Genomic DNA, 19,121 nt, shown 5'->3' on the forward strand with positions numbered 1-19,121 from the left:
GTACAACATGGAACTGGACGTGGTGAGTTGGTACCACACACATCACAGTACAACATGGAGCTGGACGTGGTGAGTTGGTACCACACACACACACACACACATCACAGTACAACATGGAACTGGACGTGGTGAGTTGGTACACACACACACACACACACACACATCACAGTACAACATGGAACTGGACGTGGTGAGTTGGTACCACACACACACACCACACACACACACATCACAGTACAACATGGAGCTGGATGTGGTGAGTTGTTCACACACACACACACACACACACACACACACACACACACACACACACACACACACACACACACACACACACACACACATCACAGAGCAACATGGGGCTGGAAGTGGTGAGTATTACATTATCAATTCGTATTTAATTTTAGCAAATAGCCACCTTTCTAGACAGCCAAGGCTTGTATTTACACATCCACATGTCTCTCTCTACCTCCTGTAGGTGACGTCAGGGATGGTGATCAGCACGTTCCTGTCTGCCCCCATCATGTACGTGTCAGCCTGGCTCCTGACCATCCCCCTGATGAACCCCAAGCCACTGGTCACTGAGCTGCAGAATGTCAGCTTCAACATCAGCATTGTCAGCCTGGTCGCACTGGTGAGGGTTCTCTCTATTTCTGTTCTCATCTGTCTCTCTCTGTTTTCTCTCTGTATCAAATCAAAAATCAAATCAAATTTATTTATATAGCCCTTCGTACATCAGCTGATATCTCAAAGTGCTGTACAGAAACCCAGCCTAAAACCCCAAACAGCAAGCAATGCAGGTGTAGAAGCACGGTGGCTAGGAAAAAACTCCCTAGAAAGGCCAAACCTAGGAAGAAACCTAGAGAGGAACCAGGCTATGTGGGGTGGCTAGTCCTCTTCTGGCTGTGCCGGGTTGAGATTATAACAGAACATGGCCAAGATGTTCAAATGTTCATAAATGACCAGCATGGTCGAATAATAGTAAGGCAGAACAGTTGAAACTGAGCAGCAGCATGGCCAGGTGGACTGGGGACAGCAAGGAGTCATCATGTCAGGTAGTCCTGGGGCATGGTCCTAGGGCTCAGGTCCTCCGAGAGAGAGAAAGAAAGAAGGAGAGAATTAGAGAAAGCACACTTAGATTCACACAGGACACCGAATAGGACAGGAGAAGTACTCCAGATATAACAAACTGACCCTAGCCCCCGACACAAACTACTGCAGCATAAATACTGGAGGCTCTCTGTCTCTCTATTTCTGTTCTTATCTGTCTCTCTCTGTTTCTCTCTCTCTGTCTGTCTCTGTTTCTCTCGCTGTCTGTCTCTGTTTCTCTCTCTCTCTCTCTGTCTGTCTCTCTCTCTCTGTCTCTGTCTCTCTCTGTCTCTCTGTCTCTGTCTCGCTGTCTCTCTTTCTCTCTCGCTGTCTCTCTCTGTCTTCTCTCTCGCTGTCTCTCTGTTTCTACATGAAAGGCAAATGAAGAAGGCAGACTTTGACACTCTTTTCAATAGGCTTGGTTGTCCTCCATGTGTGGTCCTGTCTGACTTTAGCTGATTGAAGCAAGGGGTTTATCAGGGCTTGCTGACTCCATGGTGTTGATCAGGGCTTGCTGACTCCATGGTGTTGATCAGGGCTTGCTGACTCCATGGTGTTGATCAGGGCTTGCTGACTCCATGGTGTTTATCAGGCTTTGACTGACTCCATGGTGTTGATCAGGGCTTGCTGACTCCATGGTGTTGATCAGGGCTTGCTGACTCCATGGTGTTGATCAGGGCTTGCTGACTCCATGGTGTTGATCAGGGCTTGCTGATCCATGGTGTTGATCAGGGCTTACTGACTCCATGGTGTTGATCAGGGCTTACTGACTCCATGGTGTTGATCAGGGCTTGCTGACTCCATGGTGTTGATCAGGGCTTGCTGACTCCATGGTGTTGATCAGGGCTTGCTGACTCCATGGTGTTGATCAGGGCTTACTGACTCCATGGTGTTGATCAGGGCTTGCTGACTCCATGGTGTTGATCAGGGCTTGCTGACTCCATGGTGTTGATCAGGGCTTGCTGACTCCATGGTGCTGATCAGGGCTTGCTGACTCCATGGTGTTGATCAGGGCTTGCTGACTCCATGGTGTTGATCAGGGCTTACTGACTCCATGGTGTTGATCAGGGCTTGCTGTCTCCATGGTGTTGATCAGGGCTTGCTGACTCCATGGTGTTGATCAGGGCTTACTGACTCCATGGTGTTGATCAGGGCTTGCTGACTCCATGGTGTTGATCAGGGCTTACTGACTCCATGGTGTTGATCAGGGCTTACTGACTCCATGGTGTTTATCAGGGCTTGCTGTATCCATGGTGTTGATCAGGGCTTGCTGTATCCATGGTGTTGATCAGGGCTTACTGACTCCATGGTGTTGATCAGGGCTTGCTGACTCCATGGTGTTGATCAGGGCTTGCTGACTCTATGGTGTTGATCAGGGCTTGCTGACTCCATGGTGTTGATCAGGGCTTGCTGACTCCATGGTGTTGATCAGGGCTTACTGACTCCATGGTGTTGATCAGGGCTTGCTGACTCCATGGTGTTGGTCAGGGCTTGCTGACTCCATGGTGTTGATCAGGGCTTGCTGACTCCATGGTGTTGGTCAGGGCTTACTGACTCCATGGTGTTGGTCAGGGCTTGCTGACTCCATGGTGTTGATCAGGGCTTGCTGACTCCATGGTGTTGATCAGGGCTTACTGACTCCATGGTGTTGATCAGGGCTTGCTGACTCCATGGTGTTGATCAGGGCTTACTGACTCCATGGTGTTGGTCAGGGCTTGCTGTATCCATGGTGTTGATCAGGGCTTGCTGACTCCATGGTGTTGATCAGGGCTTACTGACTCCATGGTGTTGATCAGGGCTTACTGACTCCATGGTGTTGATCAGGGCTTGCTGTATCCATGGTGTTGATCAGGGCTTGCTGCTGGTGCTGTATCCATGGTGTTGATCAGGGCTTGCTGACTCCATGGTGTTGATCAGGGCTTACTGACTCCATGGTGTTGATCAGGGCTTGCTGACTCCATGGTGTTGATCAGGGCTTGCTGACTCCATGGTGTTGATCAGGGCTTGCTGTATCCATGGTGTTGATCAGGGCTTACTGACTCCATGGTGTTGATCAGGGCTTGCTGTATCCATGGTGTTGATCAGGGGCTTGCTGACTCCATGGTGTTTATCAGGGCTTACTGACTCCATGGTGTTGATCAGGGCTTGCTGACTCCATGGTGTTGATCAGGGCTTGCTGACTCCATGGTGTTGATCAGGGCTTGCTGACTCCATGGTGTTGATCAGGGCTTGCTGACTCCATGGTGTTTATCAGGGCTTGCTGTATCTGTGGTGTTGATCAGGGCTTAATGTATCCATGGTGAAGAATGCAGCTTTAATGATAGAGGATTCATACCAATGGCTTTTTAAAATTCTAATCTACTCTGCAAAGACCTTTGACAAGTTGAGTGGGTTCAAGCTGTATTTAAACACTGGATACACTGAAACACATCGTGTTTGTGTTTGTAGGTGTGGACCATCGCTGTCATTCTCCTCAGTAAGAAGTTCAAGAGGCTCCCACACATGTTTTCTATGAACCTCTTCCTGGCACAGGTTATTACATATATCCTTCATATACAGTACATTCTGAAAGGGTTATTACATATATCCTTCATATACAGTACATTCTGAAAGGGTTATTACATATATCCTTCATATACAGTACATTCTGAAGGGTTATTACATATATCCTTCATATACAGTACATTCTGAAGGGGTTATTACATATATCCTTCATATACAGTACATTCTGAAGGGGTTATTACATATATCCTTCATATACAGTACATTCTGAAAGGGTTATTACATATAGTACATTCTGAAAGGGTTATTTCTTCATATACAGTACATTCTGAAGGGTTATTATCCTTCATATATCCTTCATATACAGTACATTCTGAAAGGGTTATTACATATACAGTACATTCTGAAAGGGTTATTAAATTCATATACAGTACATTCTGAAAGGGTTATTACATATATCCTTCATATACAGTACATTCTGAAAGGGTTATTACATATATCCTTCATATACAGTACATTCTGAAGGGGTTATTACATATATCCTTCATATACAGTACATTCTGAAGGGGTTATTACATATATCCTTCATATACAGTACATTCTGAAGGGGTTATTACATATATCCTTCATATACAGTACATTCTGAAGGGGTTATTACATATATCCTTCATATACAGTACATTCTGAAAGGGTTATTACATATGTCCTTCATATACAGTACATTCTGAAGGGTTATTAAATATATCCTTCATATACAGTACATTCTGAAAGGGTTATTACATATATCCTTCATATACAGTACATTCTGAAAGGGTTATTACATATATCCTTCATATACAGTACATTCTGAAGGGTTATTACATATATCCTTCATATACAGTACATTCTGAAAGGGGTACATTCTGAAAGGGTTATTTCATATACAGTACATTCTGAAGGGGTTATTTCATATACAGTACATTCTGAAGGGGTTATTACATATATGTCCTTCATATACAGTACATTCTGAAAGGGTTATTTCATATATCCTTCATATACAGTACATTCTGAAAGGGTTATTTCATATATCCTTCATATACAGTACATTCTGAAAGGGTTATTACATATATCCTTCATATACAGTACATTCTGAAAGGGTTATTTCATATACAGTACATTCTGAAAGGGTTATTACATATATCCTTCATATACAGTACATTCTGAAAGGGTTATTACATATATCCTTCATATACAGTACATTCTGAAAGGGTTATTACATATATCCTTCATATACAGTACATTCTGAAGGGGTTATTACATATATCCTTCATATACAGTACATTCTGAAAGGGTTATTTCATATACAGTACATTCTGAAAGGGTTATTTCATATACAGTACATTCTGAAAGGGTTATTTCATATACAGTACATTCTGAAAGGGTTATTTCATATACAGTACATTCTGAAAGGGTTATTTCATATACAGTACATTCTGAAAGGGTTATTTCATATACAGTATATTCTGAAGGTATTCAGACCCCCTGACTTGTTCCACATTTTGTTATGTTACAACCTTATTCTAAAATGGATGAAAAATGTTTTTGCCTCATCAATCTACACACAATACCCCATAATGACAAAGCAAAAACTGTTTTTAAAAAATGATGTTTTTAGAAAAAACTCAAACGGAAATATCAAATTTCCATAAGTATTCAGACTCTTTATTCAGTTCTTTGTTGAAGTACCTTTGGCAGCGATTACAGACTTGAGTCTTCTGGGGATGACGCTACAAACGTGGCACACCTGTATTTGGGGAGTTTCTCCCATTCTTCCCTGCAGATCCCTCTCAAGCTCTGTCAGGTTGGATGGGGAGCATCGCACCACAGCTATTTTCAGGATTCTCCAGGGATGTTAGATCGGGTTCAAGTCCAGGCTCTGGCTGGGCTACTCAAGGACATCTCAGAGACATCTCAGATGGCTTGTCCCGAAGCCACTGCATTGTCTTGTCTATGTGTTTAGGGTCGTTGTCCTGTTGGAAGGTGAACCTTCGCCCCCAGTCTGAGGTCCTGAGCGCTGGAGCAGGGTTCCATCATGAATCTCTCTGTGCTTTGTGCCGTTCATCTTTCCTTCGATCCTGACTAGTCTCTCAGCCACTGAAAAACATCCCCACAGCCTGATACTACCACCACCATGCCCTTCTGAACCGTCTCAGTGCAGCTTTTACATACGGCCTTTGTATTGGTGTAGTGACCAGATGGGACTCATTCCCACCCAAACTAAAAGGAGAAACCAATGTTTTCTCCTGTAGGCACAACCTACCTGGCACTATAAATAATAACCTCAAGTCAAAACCGTTACACCATGCTTCACCGTAGGGATGGTGCCAGGTTTCCTCCAGCCTGATACTACCACCACCACTCTTCACCGTATGGTGCCAGGTTTCCTCCAGCCTGATACTACCACCACCACTCTTCACCGTATGGTGCCAGGTTTCCTCCAGCCTGATGCTACCACCACCACTCTTCACCGTAGGGATGTTGCCAGGTTTCCTCCAGCCTGATACTACCACCACCACTCTTCACCGTATGGTGCCAGGTTTCCTCCAGCCTGATGCTACCACCACCACTCTTCACCGTATGGTGCCAGGTTTCCTCCAGCCTGATACTACCACCACCACTCTTCACCGTATGGTGCCAGGTTTCCTCCAGCCTGATGCTACCACCACCACGCTTCACCGTAGGGATGGTGCCAGGTTTCCTCCAGCCTGATACTACCACCACCACTCTTCACCGTATGGTGCCAGGTTTCCTCCAGCCTGATGCTACCACCACCACTCTTCACCGTAGGGATGTTGCCAGGTTTCCTCCAGCCTGATACTACCACCACCACGCTTCACCGTAGGGATGGTGCCAGGTTTCCTCCAGCCTGATGCTACCACCACCACGCTTCACCGTAGGGATGGTGCCAGGTTTCCTCCAGCCTGATGCTACCACCACCACTCTTCACCGTATGGTGCCAGGTTTCCTCCAGGTGTGATGCTTGACATTCAGGCCAATGTGCTCAATCTGGTTTCATCAGACCAGAGAATCTTGTTTCTCATGGTCTGAGAATCTTAGGTGCCTTTTGGCAAATTCCAAGCAAGCATTTACTGGGAAGTGGCTTCCGTCTGGCCACTCTACCATAAAGGCCTGATTGGTGGAGTGTTGCAGAGATGGTTGTCCTTCTGGAAGGTTCTCCAACCTCCACAGAGGAACTCTGGAGCTCTGTCATAGTGACCATGGAGTTCTTGGTCACCTCCCTGACCAAGGCCCTTCTCCCCCGATTGCTTAGTTTGACTGAGCAGCCAGCTCTAGGAAGAGTCTTGGTGGTTCCAAACTTCTTCCATTTAAGAATGATGGAGGCCACTGTGTTCTTAGGGCCCTTCAATGCTGCAGACATGTTTTGGTACTCTTCCTCAGATCTGTGCCTCGACACAATCCTGTCTGAGCTCTTGACAATTCCTTTGACCTCAAGGCTTGGTGTTTGCTCTGACATGCCCTGTCAACTGTGGGACCTTATATAGACAGGTGTGTGCCTTTCCAAATCATGTCCAATCAATTGAATTTACCACAGATGGACTCCAATCAAGTTGTAGAAACATCTCTGATCAATGGAAACAAGATGCACCTGAGCTTAGTTTCCAGTCTCATAGCTAAATGTCTGAATACTTATGTAAATAAGGTATTTCAGTTTATTTGTAATACATTTTCAAACATTTCTAAAATCCTTTTTTTCGCTTTGTCATTATGGGCTATTGTGTGTCGATTTTATTAGGAAATTTTTTAATTTAAAGCATTTTAGAATAAGTCTAACTTAACAAAATGTGGAAAAGGTTAAGGGGTCTGAATACTTTATGAAGGCACTGTACATAATGTTTTCTATATTCTATACAGTTGAAGTCGGAAGTTTACATACACTTAGGTTGGAGTCATTAAAACTCGTTTTTCAACCACAAATTTCTTGTTAACAAACTATCGTTTGGCAAGTTGGTTAGGACATCTACTTTGTGCATGACACAAGTAATTTTTCCAACAATTGTTTACAGACAGATTATTTCACTTATAATTCACTGTATCACAATTCCAGTGGGTCAGAAGTTTACCAACACTAAGTTGACTGTGCCTTTAAACAGCTTGGAAAATTCCAGAAAATTGTAATGGCTTTAGAAGCTTCTGATAGGCTAATTGACCTAATTTGAGTCAATTGGAGGTTTACCTGTAGATGTATGTCAAGGCCTACCTTCAAACTCAGTGCCTCTTTGCTTGACATCATGGGAAAATAAAATAAAAATCAGCCAAGACCTTGGGAAAAACAATTGTGGACCTTCACAACTCTGGTTCATCCTTGGGAGCAATTTCCAAACACCTGAAGGTACCACGTTCAGAAAACAAGTACAAAGGTATCTATATCCACAGTAAAACGAGTCCTATATCGACATAACCTGAAAGGCCGCTCAGCAAGGAAGAAGCCACTGCTCCAAAACGGACGAAGATCGTACTTTTTTGGAGAAATGTCCTCTGGTCTGATGAAACAAAAATAGAACTGTTTGGCCATAATGACCATTGTTATATTTCAAGGAAAAGGGGGAGGCTTGCAAGCTGAAGAACACCATCCCAACCGTGAAGCATGGGGGTGGCAGCATCATGTTGTGGGGGTGCTTTGCTGCAGGAGGGACTGGTGCAATTCACTAAATAGATGGCATCATGAGGAAAGAAATTATGTGGATATATTGAAGCAATATCTTAAGACATCAGTCAGGAAGTTAAAGCTTGGTCGCAAATTGGTCTTTCAAATGGACAATGACCCCAAGCGTACTTCCGAAGTTGTGCCAAAATGGCTTAAGGACAACAAAGTCAAGGTATTGGAGTGGCCATCACAAAGCCCTGACCTCAATCCTACCTGAAACGTTTGACGCAAGTGAAACAATTTAAAGGCAATGCTATCAAATACTAATTGAGTGTATGTAAACTTCTGACCCACTGGGGATGTGAAAGAATTAAAAACTGAAATAAATCATTCTCTCTATTATTATTCTGACATTTCACATTCTTAAAATAAAGTGGTGATCCTAACTGACCTAAGACAGGGAATTTTTACTAGGATTAAATGTCAGGAATTGTGAAACTGAGTTTTTAAATGTATGTAAACTTCCGACCTCCACTGTACACAAGTGATATATAGTAATGTGTCTCTCCTTGTCCCTGTAGTTCCTAGTGTGTGTCGGTATGATCCTGTGGAACTTCGTAGTGAAGCAGGAGGACATCTTGGGACAGGTGTTGACATTCACACTGCTCTATGGGTCACTCTACAGCACATATGTCTGGACTGGTATGTACCATGTGTGTTTGGACTGGTATGTACCATGTGTGTCTGGACTGGTATGTACCATGTGTCTGGACTGGTATGTACCGTGTGTGTGTCTGGACTGGTATGTACCGTGTGTGTGTCTGGACTGGTATGTACCGCGTGTGTGCCTGGACTGGTTTGTACCGCGTGTGTGTCTGGACTGGTATGTACCGTGTGTGTGTCTGGACTGGTATGTACCGCGTGTGTGTCTGGACTGGTATGTACCGCGTGTGTGTCTGGACTGGTATGTACCGCGTGTGTGTCTGAACTGGTATGTACCGTGTGTCTGAACTGGTATGTACCGCATGTGTGTCTGGACTGGTATGTACCGCGTGTGTGTCTAGACTGGTATGTACCGCGTGTGTGTCTGGGTACGGGTGTGTGTCTGGACGGGTATGTACCGCGTGTGTGTCTGGACGGGTATGTACCGCGTGTGTGTCTGGACGGGTATGTACCGCGTGTGTGTCTGGACGGGTATGTACCGCGTGTGTGTCTGGACGGGTATGTACCGCGTGTGTGTCTGGACTGGTATGTACCGCGTGTGTGTCTGGACTGGTATGTACCGCATGTGTGTCTGGACTGGTATGTACCGCGTGTGTGTCTGGACTGGTATGTACCGCGTGTGTGTCTGGACTGGTATGTACCGCGTGTGTGTCTGGACTGGTATGTACCGCGTGTGTGTCTGGATGGGTATGTACCATGTGTCTGGACTGGTATGTATTATGTGTCTGGACTGGTATGTATTATGTGTCTGGACTGGTATGTACCATGTGTCTGGACTGGTATGTACCACGTGTGTGTCTGGACTGGGTATGTACGCGTGTGTGTCTGGACTGGTATGTACCTGGCGTATGTGTGTCTGGACTGGTATGTATGGTATGTACTGTATCTGGACTGGAATAACCCTGAGTTGGTTCTATCTGGGTCTGACTATAGTTCTCATTCCTCTCTGTTTGGTTCTGTCTGGTCTGACTATAGTTCTCATTCCTAACTCTGTTTGGTTCTGTCTGGGTCTGACTATAGTTCTCATTCCTCTCTGTTTGGTTCTGTCTGGGTCTGACTATAGTTCTCATTCCTCTCTGTTTGGTTCTATCTGGGTCTGACTATAGTTCTCATTCCTCTCTGTTTGGTTCTGTCTGGGTCTGACTATAGTTCTCATTCCTCTCTGTTTGGTTCTGTCTGGGTCTGACTATAGGTCTCATTCCTCTCTGTTTGGTTCTGTCTGGGTCTGACTATAGTTCTCATTCCTCTCTGTTTGGTTCTGTCTGGGTCTGACTATAGGTCTCATTCCTCTCTGTTTGGTTCTGACCAAGAAGGACAATTTGCTGAGGATTCCACCTTGGGTCTTCATGGTCTTTGGCTGGGGGTCGTGTGTGTGTGTGTGTGTGTGTGTGTGTGTGTGTGTGTGTGTGTGTGTGTGTGTGTGTGTGTGTGTGTGTGTGTGTGTGTGTGTGTGTGTGTGTGTGTGTGTGTGTGTGTGTGTGTGTGTGTGTGTGTGAAACAGTCTATTGTATGTGTGAAACAGTCTATTGTATGTTTGTGTTCCTCAAACTTAACCTTACAGTGTTGTTCTCTTCCACAGCATACCGTTCCTCATCCTTGGAGGTCTGCTCCTGGCAGGAGAGAGGATGCCTGATACTATAGACTCTGCCTTCTTCTATGGCAGGGCTCAGGTGAGACGATGCCTGATACTATAGACTCTGCCTTCTTCTATGGCAGGGCTCAGGTGAGAGGATGCCTGATACTATAGACTCTGCCTTCCTCTATGGCAGGGCTCAGGTGAGAGGATGCCTGATACTATAGACTCTGCCTTCTTCTATGGCAGGGCTCAGGTGAGAGGATGCCTGATACTATAGACTCTGCCTTCCTCTATGGCAGGGCTCAGGTGAGAGGATGCCTGATACTATAGACTCTGCCTTCCTCTATGGCAGGGCTCAGGTGAGAGGATGCCTGATACTATAGACTCTGCCTTCCTCTATGGCAGGGCTCAGGTGAGAGGATGCCTGATACTATAGACTCTGCCTTCCTCTATGGCAGGGCTCAGGTGAGAGGATGCCTGATACTATAGACTCTGCCTTCCTCTATGGCAGGGCTCAGGTGAGAGGATGCCTGATACTATAGACTCTGCCTTCCTCTATGGCAGGGCTCAGGTGAGAGGATGCCTGATACTATAGACTCTGCCTTCCTCTATGGCAGGGCTCAGGTGAGAGGATGCCTGATACTATAGACTCTGCCTTCCTCTATGGCAGGGCTCAGGTGAGAGGATGCCTGATACTATAGACTCTGCCTTCCTCTATGGCAGGGCTCAGGTGAGAGGATGCCTGATACTATAGACTGCCTTCTTCTATGGCAGGGCTCAGGTGAGAGGATGCCTGATACTATAGACTCTGCCTTCTTCTATGGCAGGGCTCAGGTGAGAGGATGCCTGATACTATAGACTGCCTTCTTCTATGGCAGGGCTCAGGTGAGAGGATGCCTGATACTATAGACTCTGCCTTCCTCTATGGCAGGGCTCAGGTGAGAGGATGCCTTCTTCTATGGCAGGGCTCAGGTGAGAGGATGCCTTCTTCTATGGCAGGGCTCAGGTGAGAGGATGCCTGATACTATAGACTCTGCCTTCCTCTATGGCAGGGCTCAGGTGAGAGGATGCCTGATACTATAGACTCTGCCTTCCTCTATGGCAGGGCTCAGGTGAGACGATGCCTGATACTATAGACTCTGCCTTCCTCTATGGCAGGGCTCAGGTGAGAGGATGCCTGATACTATAGACTCTGCCTTCCTCTATGGCAGGGCTCAGGTGAGACGATGCCTGATACTATAGACTCTGCCTTCCTCTATGGCAGGGCTCAGGTGAGAGGATGCCTGATACTATAGACTCTGCCTTCCTCTATGGCAGGGCTCAGGAGAGAGGATGCCTGATACTATAGACTCTGCCTTCCTCTATGGCAGGGCTCAGGTGAGAGGATGCCTGATACTATAGACTCTGCCTTCTTCTATGGCAGGGCTCAGGTGAGAGGATGCCTGATACTATAGACTCTGCCTTCCTCTATGGCAGGGCTCAGGTGAGAGGATGCCTGATACTATAGACTCTGCCTTCTTCTATGGCAGGGCTCAGGTGAGAGGATGCCTGATACTATAGACTCTGCCTTCCTCTATGGCAGGGCTCAGGTGAGAGGATGCCTGATACTATAGACTCTGCCTTCCTCTATGGCAGGGCTCAGGTGAGAGGATGCCTGATACTATAGACTCTGCCTTCCTCTATGGCAGGGCTCAGGTGAGAGGATGCCTGATACTATAGACTGCCTTCTTCTATGGCAGGGCTCAGGTGAGAGGATGCCTGATACTATAGACTCTGCCTTCCTCTATGGCAGGGCTCAGGTGAGAGGATGCCTGATACTATAGACTCTGCCTTCCTCTATGGCAGGGCTCAGGTGAGAGGATGCCTGATACTATAGACTCTGCCTTCCTCTATGGCAGGGCTCAGGTGAGAGGATGCCTGATACTATAGACTCTGCCTTCCTCTATGGCAGGGCTCAGGTGAGAGGATGCCTGATACTATAGACTCTGCCTTCCTCTATGGCAGGGCTCAGGTGAGAGGATGCCAGTTCTAAAGGTTTTACACATCACATAGATCTGGAGCCAGTCCTAAAGGTTTTATACATCACATAGATCTGGAGCCAGACCTAAAGGTTTTACACATCACATAGATCTGGAGCCAGTCCTAAAGGTTTTACACATCACATAGATCTGGAGCCAGTCCTAAAGGTTTTATACATCACATAGATCTGGAGCCAGTCCTAAAGGTTTTATACATCACATAGATCTGGAGCCAGTCGTAAAGGTTTTATACATCACATAGATCTGGAGCCAGTCCTAAAGGTTTTATACATCACATAGATCTGGAGCCAGTCCTAAAGGTTTTATACATCACATAGATCTGGAGCCAGTCCTAAAGGTTTTATACATCACATAGATCTGGAGCCAGTCGTAAAGGTTTTATACATCACATAGATCTGGAGCCAGTCCTAAAGGTTTTATACATCACATAGATCTGGAGCCAGTCCTAAAGGTTTTATACATCACATAGATCTGGAGCCAGTCCTAAAGGTTTTACACATCACATAGATCTGGAGCCAGTCCTAAAGGTTTTACACTTTACACATCGCATAGATCTGGAGCCAGTCCTAAAGGTTTTATACATCACATAGATCTGGAGCCAGTCCTAAAGGTTTTATACATCACATAGATCTGGAGCCAGTCCTAAAGGTTTTATACATCACATAGATCTGGAGCCAGTCCTAAAGGTTTTATACATCACATAGATCTGGAGCCGGTCCTAAAGGTTTTATACATCACATAGATCTGGAGCCAGTCCTAAAGGTTTTATACATCACATAGATCTGGAGCCAGTCCTAAAGGTTTTATACATCACATAGATCTGGAGCCAGTCCTAAAGGTTTTATACATCACATAGATCTGGAGCCAGTCCTAAAGGTTTTACACATCACATAGATCTGGAGCCAGTCCTAAAGGTTTTATACATCACATAGATCTGGAGCCAGTCCTAAAGGTTTTATACATCACATAGATCTGGAGCCAGTCCTAAAGGTTTTACACATCACATAGATCTGGAGCCAGTCCTAAAGGTTTTTACATCACATCTCTGGAGCCAGTCCTCAGATCATCAGTACATGCATAGATCTGTAGTCGGTCCTGAAAGGTTTAGGTGGTTTCTCTCTTTCCCCTCTCTCAGATCAGGAGAACAGACTGCAGTAGTAGTCTCCTGCAGCATCTTGGTAGGTGGTTTCTCTCTGATGGGTCTCAGCCAGGGCACCAGGAGAACCAGAACTACCAAGCCCTGGAGACAGCCTCTAACACGGGTACTATAGAGGACCTGAGGCCCCCTGGACACCAGGAGAACCAGAACTACCAAGCCCTGGAGAGAGCCTCCAACACAGGTACTATAGAGGACCTGAGCCCCCTGGACACCAGGAGGACCAGAACTACCAAGCCCTGGAGAGAGCCTCCAACACAGGTACTATAGAGGACCTGAGGCCCCCTGGACACCAGGAGGACCAGAACTACCAAGCCCTGGAGACAGCCTCTAACACAGGTACTATAGAGGACCTGAGGCCCCCTGGACACCGGGAGGACCAGAACTACCAAGCCCTGGAGACAGCCTCTAACACAGGTACTATAGAGGACCTGAGGCCCCCTGGACACCAGGAGGACCAGACCCCCCCACTGGAGCCCTCAGCACCAGAGACCAGCAACAACAGTGGTAGCTCACTAGACACATTATTGTTTGTTCTAGTTCTGTAAACTTGGGTGCATTGGTTTACTGGGGATTTTGTGTTGAACTTTGTATGTAAAACCTTAAATTGCCAACCTAAACATATTGTTAAAAAACATGAGTAGTTTGATTTAACTCAGAACTGTGTCTGTGTGTTGTTGTTGTGTTCCACCCAGACTGTTGTAGATGTACACAGCCCGTGCCCGACATGATCAACGGCGCCACCAGGAACGACACTCCCACGTCTCTAACAGGTACAGGAACACAACGTTGTGTTCTAGGTTTATGGGCTGATACCTCGGGCACTGACCTGTTGTGTCCACTGTGGCTTGTGTTGACTGTGATGCTGTTGCAAAACGTTTTGCTACGGTGTGCACTAATGAATACAACCCTGTTGACTTATTGTACTGTACCCTCCAGGCCAGTGTGGGGCGCTGTGTGAAACCCAGCAGCAGCAGTGTAGTCCACCGGTCCAGGATGACAGACAGCTGGTCAGACACGTCCTGTTGTGTCTACTCCTCATAGTTTCCCTGCTGGCTGTGAGTGTTATCTACTGTTCTGGTCTACTCTATTCTGTTAGATTCTGTTCTATTATATTCTGTCCTGCTCGGTTCTATTCTGTTCTATTCTGTTCTACTCTATGTTCTATTCTGTTCTACTCTACTCTGTTCTATTCTGTTCTACTCTGTTCTATTATGTTCTACTCTATTCTACTCTACTCTGTTCTGTTCTATTCTGTTCTACTCTGTTCTATTCTGTTCTACTCTATTCTGTTCTGTTCTACTCTACTCTGTTCTGTTCTACTCTGTTCTATTCTGTTCTACTCTGTTCTATTCTGCTCTGCTCTGTTCTTTTCTGTTCTACTCTGTTCTATTATGTTCTATTCTACTCTATTCTGTTCTACTCTATTCTACTCTATTCTGTTCTATTATGTTCTGTTCTATTCTACTCTGTTCTACTGTTCTATTCTTTTATTGCTTGGCCGTGTCCCCTTTCTCTACCTACCCTTGTCCCTGAAGTGTGCACTAGTTCACTCCAATCTCGAACCTCTTCACTGAATCGGCACTTGTTAACTCTGAATGTCATTCAGAACCTGTCCAGTTGTCTATGGTGGTTGTTCAACCAGGACCCTGGTAGACTGTACCTGGAGCTGCAGTTCTTCTGTGCTGTGGCCAACTATGGACAGGTACGCTCTCGTGTCTATTAGATCATGAGTATCGACAGGGATTTTGCTGTTGCTTACTTTACCTCTCATGTTTCTCAGGGCTTCATTTCGTTTGGTATCTTTGGCCTGGACAGGCATCTGATCATTATGCCATTCAAGAAGAGGTGAGCCAGGAACTAGGTACTTACTTCAGAGAGCATAGTGCATCGTTGTATTGTCCCAACATCAGCACCTCCTCCTGTATGTTGTATTGCCCCAACATCAGCACCTCCTGTATGTTGTATTGTCCCAACATCAGTACCTCCTGTATGTTGTATTGTCCCAACATCAGCACCTCCTCCTGTATGTTGTATTGTCCCAACATCAGCACCTCCTCCTGTATGTTGTATTGTCCCAACATCAGCACCTCCTCCTGTATGTTGTATTGTCCCAACATCAGCACCTCCTCCTGTATGTTGTATTGTCCCAACATCAGCACCTCCTCCCTGTATGTTGTATTGTCCCAACATCAGCACCTCCTCCTGTATGTTGTATTGTCCCAACATCATCACCTCCTCCTGTATGTTGTATTGTCCCAACATCAGCACCTCCTCCCTGTATGTTGTATTGCCCCAACATCAGTACCTCCTCCTGTATGTTGTATTGTCCCAACATTCACCTCCTCCTGTATGTTGTATTGTCCCAACATCATCACCTCCTCCTGTATGTTGTATTGTCCCAACATCAGCACCTCCTCCCTGTATGTTGTATTGCCCCAACATCAGTACCTCCTCCTGTATGTTGTATTGTCCCAACATCAGCACCTCCTCCTGTATGTTGTATTGTCCCAACATCAGCACCTCCTCCCTGTATGTTGTATTGCCCCAACATCAGTACCTCCTCCCTGTATGTTGTATTGCCCCAACATCAGTACCTCCTCCTGTATGTTGTATTGTCCCAACATCCTCCTGTATGTTGTATTGTCCCAACATCAGCACCTCCTCCTGTATGTTGTATTGTCCCAACATCAGCACCTCCTCCTGTATGTTGTATTGCCCCAACATCAGCACCTCCTCCTGTATGTTGTATTGTCCCAACATCATCACCTCCTCCTGTATGTTGTATTGTCCCAACATCATCACCTCCTCCCTGTATGTTGTATTGCCCCAACATCAGTACCTCCTCCTGTATGTTGTATTGTCCCAACATCAGCACCTCCTCCTGTATGTTGTATTGTCCCAACATCAGCACCTCCTCCCTGTATGTTGTATTGCCCCAACATCACCTCCTCCCTGTATGTTGTATTGCCCCAACATCAGTACCTCCTCCTGTATGTTGTATTGTCCCAACATCAGCACCTCCTCCTGTATGTTGTATTGTCCCAACATCAGCACCTCCTCCTGTATGTTGTATTGTCCCAACATCAGCACCTCCTCCTGTATGTTGTATTGTCCCAACATCAGTACCACCTCCTGTATGTTGTATTGTCCCAACATCAGCACCTCCTGTATGTTGTATTGTCCCAACATCAGCACCTCCTGTATGTTGTATTGTCCCAACATCAGTACCTCCTCCTGTATGTTGTATTGTCCCAACATCAGCACCTCCTGTATGTTGTATTGCCCCAACATCAGCACCTCCTCCTGTATGTTGTATTGTCCCAACATCAGCACCTCCTGTATGTTGTATTGTCCCAACATCAGCACCTCCTGTATGTTGTATTGTCCCAACATCAGCACCTCCTGTATGTTGTATTGCCCCAACATCAGCACCTCCTGTATGTTGTATTGCCCCAACATCAGCACCTCCTCCTGTATGTTGTATTGCCCCAACATCAGCACCTCCTGTATGTTGTATTGCCCCAACATCAGTACCTCCTCCTGTATGTTGTATTGTCCCAACATCAGCACCTCCTGTATGTTGTATTGTCCCAACATCAGCACCTCCTGTATGTTGTATTGTCCCAACATCAGCACCTCCTCCTGTATGTTGTATTGTCCCAACATCAGCACTTCCTCCTGTATGTTGTATTGTCCCAACATCAGCACCTCCTGTATGCTGTATTGCCCCAACATCAGCACCTCCTCCTGTATGTTGTATTGTCCCAAAGTCAGCACAAGGCCTTATCTAAGTCAGACTTGCCTGAGCCAGGTAGTGTGGCTGTAGAAGATGTGGTTGTTCTGCCCTCTAAGGGGCCTGTGTGTGTCCTGTCCCCCAGGTTAGTGAGCCTATGGCAGGGCAGGGAGAGTGAGGAGGAGCCCCCCTCTGTGGTTCCAGAGGAGATCAGGCTGACCTGCACTCAGTTTGTCCGCTATCATAAAGACCAGTGTGTTCAGGACATAGTGCCCATCAGAAGGTAGGCCACAACATAAACATCAATTATCAGTTATTTCATTTATTTATCATTTTTTGTAGCATGATTTCACTCCCAGGACACGTCTGATTGGTGCAGAATCAAAGCTCTAGAATCTATATTAAAACCGTTGACTTGGGTCTCTCGAGTGTCACAGCGGTGTAAGACACTCTATCACAGTGCCAGCTGTGTCACTACAGATCCTGGTTCGATCCCAGGCTGTGTTGCAGCCGGCCGCGACCGGGAGACCCATGTGGCGGCACACAATTGGCCCAGCGTCGTCCGGGTTAGGGGAGGGTTTGGCCGGCAGGGATGTCCTTGTCCCATCGCGCTCTAGTGACTCCTGTGGCGGGCCGGGCGCAGTGCACGCTGACACGGTCGCCAGTTTTGATTTGATTTGATTTGATTCAGTTGTACGGTGTTTCCTCCGACACATTGGTGCGGCTGGCTTCCGGGTTAAGCGAGCAGTGTGTCAAGAAGCAGTGCGGCTTGGCAGGGTTGTGTTTCACCTCTCCAGAGTCCCTACGAGAGTTGCAGCGATGGGACAAGACTGTAACTACCAATTTGGATATCACAAAATATGGGAAGAAAAAGGGAGTAAAATGATAAAAAAAAAATAAAATACAATAGAAAAAGAAACGGTTGACTGTTAAATGCTACTGCGTGTGCAGATCTAGTAATCCATAAACTAGCATGTTACCTACGAGTTGAACTCGTTCTCTCCTAACATCCTCTCTATGCATGGCCTAGGATTTTACCCCAGATAATATCTTGCATGTTTCTACCACTAATCCTGTCTTTAAAAATGCATTATTGCATTGTACACTCTGTGAATGGACTGAACTTACCAGTCTTCTTCGTTGGTAATACATTATTGTACACTCTGTGAACGGACTGAACCTACCACAGTCTTCTTCGTTGGTAATACATTATTGTACACTCTGTGAATGGACTGAACTTACCACAGTCTTCTTCGTTGGTAATACATTATTGTACACTCTGAACGGACTGAACTTACCACAGTCTTCTTCGTTGGTAATACATTATTGTACACTCTGAACGGACTGAACTTACCACAGTCTTCTTCGTTGGTAATACATTATTGTACACTCTGTGAATGGACTGAACTTACCACAGTCTTCTTCGTTGGTAATACATTATTGTACACTCTGTGAATGGACTGAACTTACCACAGTCTTCTTCATTGGTAATACATTATTTTACACTCTGTGAATGGACTGAACTTACCACAGTCTTCTTCGTTGGTAATACATTATTGTACACTCTGTGAATGGACTGAACTTACCACAGTCTTCTTCGTTGGTAATACATTATTGTACACTCTGTGAATGGACTGAACTTACCACAGTCTTCT

General features: G+C 45.8%; 2 protein-coding genes and 1 long non-coding RNA gene across 3 annotated transcripts; all 3 read left to right on the plus strand.

Moving 5' to 3' along the window:
* The first annotated feature begins 241 nt into the window (after positions 1 to 241).
* Positions 242 to 10,653, plus strand: LOC127926597 (integral membrane protein GPR155-like). Its single transcript, XM_052512028.1, has 6 exons — positions 242 to 256; positions 479 to 634; positions 3,538 to 3,621; positions 8,818 to 8,938; positions 10,238 to 10,322; positions 10,539 to 10,653. The coding sequence occupies exons 1-6, from the start codon at positions 242 to 244 to the stop codon at positions 10,651 to 10,653; spliced, it is 576 nt and encodes a 191-aa protein (XP_052367988.1).
* An 89-nt stretch (positions 10,654 to 10,742) lies between these two features.
* On the plus strand, positions 10,743 to 12,720 carry LOC127926598 (uncharacterized). The gene is made up of 3 exons (XR_008124501.1): positions 10,743 to 11,316; positions 11,595 to 11,806; positions 12,547 to 12,720. It is a non-coding gene; the product is annotated as an uncharacterized LOC127926598 (long non-coding RNA).
* A 927-nt stretch (positions 12,721 to 13,647) lies between these two features.
* On the plus strand, positions 13,648 to 18,748 carry LOC118383725 (integral membrane protein GPR155-like). Its single transcript, XM_052512030.1, has 8 exons — positions 13,648 to 13,662; positions 13,782 to 13,914; positions 13,992 to 14,237; positions 14,426 to 14,503; positions 14,670 to 14,788; positions 15,340 to 15,435; positions 15,514 to 15,578; positions 17,612 to 18,748. The coding sequence occupies exons 1-8, from the start codon at positions 13,648 to 13,650 to the stop codon at positions 17,751 to 17,753; spliced, it is 894 nt and encodes a 297-aa protein (XP_052367990.1). The 3' UTR covers positions 17,754 to 18,748.
* Positions 18,749 to 19,121: the final 373 nt, after the last annotated feature.

This window comes from Oncorhynchus keta, unplaced genomic scaffold (genome assembly GCF_023373465.1).
Source record: "Oncorhynchus keta strain PuntledgeMale-10-30-2019 unplaced genomic scaffold, Oket_V2 Un_contig_7885_pilon_pilon, whole genome shotgun sequence".
Lineage (NCBI taxonomy): Eukaryota > Metazoa > Chordata > Actinopteri > Salmoniformes > Salmonidae > Oncorhynchus > Oncorhynchus keta.

Excerpts from the sequence above, each read along its gene's own strand:
- LOC118383725 (XM_052512030.1), top strand. Across the intron at positions 14,238-14,425 it reads AGAGACCAGCAACAACAGTG|ACTGTTGTAGATGTACACAG; the intron begins GTAGCTCACTAG and ends TGTTCCACCCAG. Across the intron at positions 14,789-15,339 it reads TCATAGTTTCCCTGCTGGCT|AACCTGTCCAGTTGTCTATG; the intron begins GTGAGTGTTATC and ends AATGTCATTCAG.
- LOC127926597 (XM_052512028.1), top strand. Across the intron at positions 635-3,537 it reads TTGTCAGCCTGGTCGCACTG|GTGTGGACCATCGCTGTCAT; the intron begins GTGAGGGTTCTC and ends TTGTGTTTGTAG. Across the intron at positions 8,939-10,237 it reads CAGCACATATGTCTGGACTG|GTCTCATTCCTCTCTGTTTG; the intron begins GTATGTACCATG and ends GTCTGACTATAG.